General features: G+C 34.5%; 1 protein-coding gene across 5 annotated transcripts in view; it reads left to right on the top strand.

Moving 5' to 3' along the window:
• Positions 1-8,967, top strand: part of LOC108742014 (b(0,+)-type amino acid transporter 1) — a 59,760-nt gene extending 50,793 nt beyond the window's left edge. For 4 of the 5 annotated variants that reach the window (XM_025977256.1, XM_025977257.1, XM_025977259.1 and 1 more), the window contains exons 3-6: positions 3,212-3,313; positions 5,869-6,111; positions 8,504-8,629; positions 8,803-8,951. In XM_025977256.1, the coding sequence (XP_025833041.1) occupies positions 3,212-3,313; positions 5,869-6,111; positions 8,504-8,629; positions 8,803-8,951 (620 nt within the window). Of the gene's footprint in view, positions 1-3,211; positions 3,314-5,868; positions 6,112-8,503; positions 8,630-8,802 lie in introns of all 5 variants that reach the window. The other variant, XM_018477020.1, reaches the window with a different exon arrangement.
• Positions 8,968-9,260: the final 293 nt, after the last annotated feature.

The following is a 9,260-nucleotide window of genomic DNA, read 5'->3' as shown; positions in this document are numbered from 1 at the left end:
TTAAATCGATCAAAAAGGTACGCCATATCTTTATGTCTTGAAAAACAGAAAAGCATGTTTTTTGATTAATTTATGAGTGCAAATAACATTAAATATTGAAAACAATAATGTAAAAATCATTATTGTTAAATATAGTTAATAAATACATCTGAATATAGTGTTTAATGTTATTTGCACTCATAAATTAATCAAATAACCTGCATTTCTGTTTTTTCAAAGGTATGAACATAAAATAAAATAAATCAATTTTTATATAAAAAATTCGATTTTTATTGTTTTTGAATATGGCGTACTTTTTCGATGGACTGAATGATAAAAGGTTATTCTGCATTGGAAATGACATAAAAAAGTGTTTATTTCAATATTGTTCTAGAATGTTACCATAAAAAAAGATAATTTCGGAAAAGGTTGCCTGTTTTTAATGATTATCATAAAGATTATCAGCTGTTACTTTTTCCGAGTAAAGGCGTTATATATCTTTATAACGTGTATAAATTTCATTCAAATCAGTTAAGCCGTTTTTCAGAATAAAATATTTTCTGATTTTTCGTTTTTTTTTTGGATTTATTCAAAAATTAAAACAGATAGAAGTCTAAAATTTTTAGGATTAATGTATCTCATTAGTACAAATGTTTGTAAGTAATAATGTAAATAATCTAGATATCCCTCTGGGGCCTATTAACTGTACTTATCGTCCTATGGTTTTTTAAAAAGAAATAAGGAATAATCTAACATAATACACAACTTAATTAGAATTCCACCACGTTTTCGTAATTCTAAACTTGATGAGGTAATAGACACCTAACTTCCTAAATCAAAAAGCTAATAAATCCTAGGTATTAAATGTCTACCGTTCTTGTTACAATCATTTTTTTTTAAGGATGATATAGGTACCATTCGTTTACATAATATTTTCACAACAATAAATAATTGAAAAAGGAATTGTTAATTCCGTCAATTTGTTCTATTAAAAGTTAAATTTTTAGTATACCAAATTTTAACTACAAAAAAATGTACCATTTCTCTTAAATATTATTAAAAAAATAATTTTCATCACTCAATTGACTTATTATCTCAAACTGTGAATACTTAGGAAAATAGATTTTCATATAATTATGACTACAAATATATGAAAATAAATGTGGCAACGTCTTACTAATATTTTGCAAGTCAGATGCCATAAATGTTTATTATACAATTGTTTGGTGTTAAATCACCGAAACGTATTTTTCCTGAGATAGTACTGATAAGAAAGAATATGAAATCCATGTCAAAATTGCAATTGGTAAACTAGTAATTTTGTAAACGATTGCGCATCTAAATTATAATTCTATTTCTTATCGATTATCTATTTTTTTCAACTACATATTTTGATCATAGGGTTTAATTTCAGCTTTGTAGTCAAAATTGGTGCAGCTAAACAGTTGTTGTTACGAAATTCTGAAATTAATTTCCTAAATATCCATTAATAATAAATTGCTAATTTTGTACCAAGGCGTAGAACATAATCTTTTTTTGAAAATTTTAAAATTGCCTTAACCTAGGTTAGGATTAAGGTGGGCTATGTTGGACTGCGATTCAATAAGTATTTAGGGTTACATGTTGATATTTCGAAGTACAACTCGAAATTCTGAGATGCCAGTCGAAATTTCTAATTGCAAGACAAAAATTCGAGATGCAAATCGAATATTTGAGTTACAAGTCGAAGCTTAAAAGAAAATATGTTTGGCCCTTCTACGCTTTCATAATTTTGAGATATAAGTATGACCTAGAACTAAGCATAGGTATACTAACAATAAGCATGAGCATATGCCAATCTTACGAATGTTGAATTCGAATATCCTTTAAAATAAGTGATGAAATATATTTACATTTTACTAAATTTTAATAAAGGAAATGGTATTTTTACTTCAACTACCACCAAATTCATATTTATAGAATATCCATAAAGACTAAACACAGTTCCCTCGTTCAACAAGTACACGATTTTAACACTTTATTCTTTATCATTATTCATACGCGGTGAATCATAACTGTTCTTTTGTATGAAAATTCCCTTTTGAAAGTATAATGACCTGTTATCGATGGAATATGCTATAAATATATTTTACGTAATCGAAAATGCACCTATTGTTGTCATTGAGGTTAGCACCATTCAAGTAGACACGTAAATGTTTTGAGAATAATTTACACTATAATTGTATTTGTATATATATCGTAATGTAATATGGCTAATGAATAACACATAGAAAAAATTATTAACTAACACTGATTGTTAAATTTCAAAAGAATAATTCATTTACAATCGTTACAAGTTTTTCGCTACGTAGTAGCTTCATCTCAGACGATTAATTACAAACGTATAATAATTTCACAATTAGCATTTTGTTTTTATAATTTGTTCAATAGCAAAGTACTTAGTTCAACAAAAAGAAGTCACTTCTATGCACGCTAACGGTTAATTTAGAAATTCGAAAAAAGATTCTTAAAGATATATGTTTAGAGCGTGGCGCTATACGGGTGGGAAACGTAGACGGTGGGCGCGACGGAAAAGAAAAGGTAGAAGCGTTCGAAATGTGGTGTTACAAGCGAGTGACAAGGATATCGTGGGTAGAAAAAGTTAGAAATGAAGAGGTATTAGAATGAATAGGTGAATAGAGGACTTTATGGAAGACGATAAGAAATAAGCGAGATAGGTTGATAGGACGCACCTTCTGAGGCATGAAGGGAAAGTCAGAGACATGTTAGAGGCAAAAACAGAAGTTAAGAGAAGTAGATATAGACCTAGGTTAGATTACTGTTCGCAAATAGTTAAGGATGTGGGCTGTTCTAGTTTTAGGGAAATACGAATATTAGCGCAGGATAGAAAACAGTGGAAATACGTGTCCAACCATTCCTAGGATTGGCGACTTTATGATGATGATGAAAGTACTTAGTTATTTTCTTCTGAGCTCATCACGTGTCAAAAACTGTCTTCATCCATCACCTCATATCCTTTTTATTTTATAAATATTTCAAAATGTAGATTACAAATGTGGACCATTATATCAGAATTTTCATAAAAATATAAATCAGTGTCCTCTCCAAAAGTCTCCGCCCCAGGTTTAAACTGCAGGTTAATGAGAGTTTATTGTTTATATGTATATATTTTAAAAATGCATAAATTGATTGAAGAGCCTATATTAGTATCTGTTATTTGTTCTTCCTTCAGGGTCCGGAATTTTCGTTTCACCCTCAGGGCTTCTCGAGAGAACCGGCTCGATTGGAATGAGCTTCGTTATATGGATGGCTTGCGGCTTCCTATCATTATTGGGTAAGTGATCGAGCACGCAATATGTAGCTTTTTAAGGTGTTATTTATGCTTGCTACTATCCAAGTCGTTAATCATGTTTCCCCAACTCCGACAAACTATTTTGCCACATATCGAATTGTGCATAGTAATGATGACTTAGAATAAACTATCTCGAGTTGTATTTGAAATAAAAAGCGCTAAAAATCCAAAAACGCCGAACTAGTGAAATCGCCGTAGTCTCTCAATCTTTTCAAATCTATAATCAAACCAGTCTTGCACGTTTACTAGCAATGTTTAAGGATATGGGAGATCTAACACTAAATTTTCAGGCAAATAGTTCATCTTTTTCCGGTTCTACACCCCGAAGCAGATTGCAGCCACTTTTTGGGTTATGTCTCTCACAATATTTATCTATTGGGATCTAACAAAATGGTGGCTTTTATAAAGATGACGGCTATAAAATAAACTTTTTAAAAATAGTAGATACCTATTAATTTCTATAAAGAAGAATTTTAAGCGCTAGTTACATCGTCAAATGTGCTACTCCTCACAAAGTATTACTTTATAATGGTTTAACTTTCTGCAACCAGACGTCGGTGGCCTAAGGATTCGTAAAATCCTAATTAGGTATTTTATTCTTAATTGGCTGCGTTTGGAATTTGGAAATTCGAAGGAGATTATTAGAAGTATATACTTCAATAACAGCTCTGTACTGGTGCAGAACGTAGACGGTGAGGGTGGCGAAATAGAAAACATGTTTAAGATGTAAAGTTGCTGGTTGAAGGTGGGAGATGAAAATACTGTGGACAAAAAATGTTAGAAATAAAAAGACATTGGAAAGAGTCGGAGGGCGGTATAGTAAACAATAAGAAAAAGGAGAGTTAATGGCAGATCACCTTGAGAAGCATGAAGGGCTATTTGGAGTCAAGTTAGAAGCAGAAACGGGAGCAAAGGGGGGCAGATGAAGACCTAGATTAGACTGCTGCATTCACAAATAGTTAAGAATGTGCAATGTTCCAGTTTTCGCATGTACGTGTCTAGGCAATCTTCAAATTATCGAATAAAGTTAAATTAAAAGGATATACAAGATCTGTTCAAAAAGTATCGCGAATTTTGTGTTTTTTCAAAAATTGTTTATTCATGAATATCTCTTTTGTCCCCTTCAAAGTAATCCCCACCAGATATTATACACTTGTGCCAACGTTTTTTCCAATCCTCGAAGCACTTCAAAAAATCAGTTTTTACTATCTTGTTCAGCTCCTCCTTCGATGTCGTCTTTATCTCCTCAATCGTAGCGTAGCGTCGTCCTTTTATAAGCCTCTTCAGTTTCGGGAACAAGAAAAGGTCACAGGGGGCCAGATCTGGGGAATACGGTGGCTGCGGCTTTATTAGTGTGTTGTTTTAGACACAAGCAACAATGTGTGATCAGGGACGTTATCATGGTGCAAATGCCAATTTCTGTTCTTCCATAAATCCGGGCATTTGGGGCGGATTGCTTAGCGCAAATTGCGCATGATTTATAGGTAATATTCCTTATTGACCGTTCTACCCTATGACAAGAAATCCTGATGTATCACTTGCAATCGACGAAAACTGTAAGCAAAATCGTCACATTCCATCAAACTTGGCGCGCTTTTTTCAGTCTTGGCTCGTGCGGCAGCTTCCATTGGGATGATTGAGCCTTGGTTTCCATGTCATAACCATAAACCCATCATTCGTCACCAGCTATGATCCTCTGAAGCAAATTTGGGCCGTGGCGTCCAACAGCTCCTTAGCAATGTTAATGCGATGCCGTTTTTGGTCGAAATTGACCAATTTTAGTACGAATTTCGCGGCGACGTATCTCATGACCAAATCATTGGTAAAAATCGAATGGCAGGAACCAATCGATATGTTTAAGTCCTCAGCAACTTCTCTATTTTATTTATGTATATCATCAATATTTTCGTCTGTTGTTGACGTGCTAGGGCGTCCGGCACGTTCTTCGTCATTCACATCTTCTCGGCCCTCTGAGAACATTTTGTACCACCGACAAACGTTGCTTTGGTCAAAGGTACAAAGTTTTACGATATGCCACAATCAACATGTGGAACGCGTCCGCGCACTTAATTCTGTTTTTCACACAAAATTTGATAGATTCTTTGATCCATATTTTGGAATAGGCAAAAATCGAGGACGAGCCAAAACACATATAAGCAAAGCAGCTGTCAAAAATTAACTGAACATTCAACATGGTCGAACTTGTCGGTATAAGTGAGAGACATGAATACCAAGATAACGCCACAAAAAAAATCTAAAATCGAATATACGTAACCCGCGGAAATTCAAAATTCGCAATACTTTTTGAACCGATCTCGTACATGACAAATAGGAGTACCTATATAATACATACACCTCTTATGTTGCCGTATATTTCAAACCAAAATTATGCACAGTACCTATGAGTTGCTTATTTTCTTTTTTATAAATTAGAGAAGGAATTGGTTAGCTCGTTCTCTCTTTTTTGTATAAGCCGGTAGGCCGTTTTGAGTGATTAATTAGAGGTCAGGGTAATTATTCTCGGATATCCATTTCAGGGGCTCTTGCCTACGCTGAATTGGGCACCATGAATACATCATCCGGAGCAGAGTACGCGTACTTCATGGATGCATTCGGAGCACCACCGGCGTTTCTCTTTTCATGGGCCAGCACACTAGTTTTGAAACCATCACAAATGGCAATTATTTGTCTAAGCTTCGGAAAGTATGCCGTCGAAGCTTTTGTAAGCGAATGCGAACCACCTGACATAGTTGTTAAAATGGTAACACTATTAACCCTGGGTAAGTCTGAATTTTAAATAGTTACAGCATCTAATATAAGCACCTACATAATTTGATAATACTGTGTATGTTGCGACCATTTTATAAACTAATGTCTCACATTACCTAAATGATAAATTCTTGGCTCATTAAATCCACAAATGAAGGTTGTATTCCTCTTTTCATTTTTTCAACGGTTTAGCGCGTTTCAAAAAAGATTATGCCGAAACATAGGAATGAATATAGGGTTTCCATAGCAGAATTAATTTTCGGGCTGATACGCCGTAATCGAAATGAAAGATTAAGTCCAAACGTGTCGTCGGCAACTGCGGCTGACATTTTCAGTGGAAATTAACAATCCTTTTGGTTACTTTACAGCATTATCTTTGCTATTTTTGACATATTTCATATCGAAAATCTTTAATTTATATGTAGAGGATGTAACGTAAATAAGTTCTGAATTTTAAAAGGTGTCAAAACTACATACAGTAGGGAATAGTATCCTGAGTACCACAACATGGTTACGGATCAAACAAATCTGAAACCACAACCTATAACTCAAAGCCGGTCCTGAGTATGATTTTGCATCGAGGGTGTAGTAGGTACAACTCAACCGTTCGGTTGAAATTGCGATAAAGACAGAGAAGCAGTAAACTAAACAACGATGGTTATAAACAACAACTTTCCAATTTCTTATCGACGAGTTAAAAATAACAATTGCTCAAAATTAGAATCGCGTGCTAGAAGACAGTCTTTAAGACGTCTACCAAATTATTATTGCCGCCTACCCGAAAACGTCGAGCATTTGGCGAATTTTATTTGCAGCGATTATCACATCGTCCTGCACACTGTTCACTGCCATTTGATACACGCGCTATTTCATGCAAAGAAGTCATTCGGAGTTAGATCCGGAATATCAAGAATGGAAAAATTGGCGTCTAAAACCACTGACACAAATCCACTCGCGACTAAAAATCACTGCAAGGCTTGCATTCGCTATAGCAAATGCTCCTTTAAAATTCGTCCCACTGTCGCATAAAAAGGAGCCAATTTTCAGCGCTATTTGGCGTATACTGCTTTGAGGGTTAAGTTTTATGAAATCAATGATCTTCATAAAGTCGTCAATCCTAAGATTGGTTGGATACGCACCTGCACTCCTTCCTATCCTGAGCTGAGGTATCCTACTTACCCCACCTATTTCTTGATGACTCATAGAGTTGTCTGTTCTCATATAACTTCTAATACCTCTTCATCCTTACTACTCCTCCCATCCTGACTTATCTGGTTTCCTAGATACTTAAAATCAGCCGTTTCTTCTAATTTTTCGTCTCCTATCTTCATATTTGCTCTTTCCTTACCTTTTCTTCCCTTGCATACCAGTATTTTTGTTTTACTTTTATTTATTCTCATACAATACTGTTTTGTCAATACCGCTTCCATTTTATTTAATGCTATCTCCAACTCCTCCTTGCTAGATGCTAATACTGCTTTATCATCTGCAAATCTAAGCATATACTAATCTTTTGCTCCTGTATATCTATCCCTACAGTTGTGTTGTCTTTATGACGTTGATCGTTTTCGACGTATAGATTAAAAATTAGCGGTGACACTGTGCATTCTTGTCTAACTCCCTATATATAAGCTCTATAAATGCCTGTTGCTCTTTACACAAACTAAGTATCACCCTTCTAACTCTGTAACTCATTCCTACATTTTTAAGTATATTTAATGAAATTAAGAAATATAAATATTGAAACGGTGCAATTCGGTAGCTCTAGTCTATTTCCCGGTTTCCATCCTCCTTTCTCCTCTCCAGAATGGCTCCTTAAATTGGCAATTCCTGATACTCTAGCAATAATAAATCAGCTACTGGTCTTGGAAGACGTGACGTTGCGCACAGAAATAACAACAACTGTTCTACAGTGATACACTGACCTATTCCAATGACCGGGTTGATTAAATGTGGCGTTGCGTTGGAAAACGTATTTTTCTGCATAATTTATCAGGCCCGGAGTGACTCAGACCTATACTTTTGGTTACGTTTTTCTCGAAAACAGCGAACGTTCAGACCTGCAAACATTTATTTAATTTGTACCCCTACAAGCTCCGCACTTTTTTCAGTTGCACCCTGTATATCAACCAGGCGCATTCACCAAATTTCAGTAAAACTATTTTATAAAATACTTAATAAATGTCAGTTATGAGAAGCCTCTGTTACAAAATAATTATTAATAGTATAATAGGATTCATTACTTTGCAATTACGTATAAGACTAAAAATTTTATAATTAGAAAACAAAATTGATATTGGCAAATGCCTACAGAACACTATTGCATGCATGTCCAACTAAAACACACCCGTGATTTATTTTATTATATTAGTAAGACTAACATTAGTTTTTATTTTTTTTCAGTTGTGATCTTGTATGTGAATTGCTATAGCGTTAACTTAGCCACAAGTGTACAGAATGTTTTCACAGCAGCCAAACTTGTAGCAATACTTATTGTTATATTAGGAGGAGCGTACAAGATAATCGAAGGTATGACATTGAATTACTTCAGTGATTCCCAATAAGAAAAAAAAAACAACAAAAGTTGGCAGATTTTAGTAAAGATAGACAGGAAATATTTGGGAATCACTAGTTATATTACCTATTTATATCTCAAAAAAAAAAAAATGGAAAAGTTTTCAGTTAGTAAAATTAAATTTCAGGTAACGTGCAACACCTTCAGCACCCATTCAGAGGCACAAAATACAATTTAGGAAACATCGCGACCGCTTTTTACACCGGTCTTTGGGCTTACGATGGATGGAATAACCTGAATTATGTAACAGAAGAAATCAAAAATCCTTCAAAGTAAGTAAATATCATCATTATCATAAGGTCGTCAGTCCTGGTTGGACACGCACTTCACTCTTTCCTATCGTGAGCTAAACTTCGCATTTCCCTTAAACTAGAATAACCCACATCCTTAACTATTTGCGAACAGTAATCTAATCTAGGTCTACCTCTACCCTTCCTAACTCCCGTTTCTGTCTCTAATATGTCTCTGATTAGACCTTCATGCCTCAGAAGGTGTCTTAAGAACATATCTCGCCTATTTTTTATTGACTTCCATAGAATCCTCTGTTCTCCTAGTCTTTCTCATCATCATAAGGTCGTCAGTCCT

This window comes from Agrilus planipennis, unplaced genomic scaffold (genome assembly GCF_000699045.2).
Source record: "Agrilus planipennis isolate EAB-ADULT unplaced genomic scaffold, Apla_2.0 scaffold24, whole genome shotgun sequence".
NCBI lineage: Eukaryota > Metazoa > Arthropoda > Insecta > Coleoptera > Buprestidae > Agrilus > Agrilus planipennis.
Note: the sequence above shows the minus strand (reverse complement) of the source record. Positions and strands in the feature narration are given on the sequence as shown.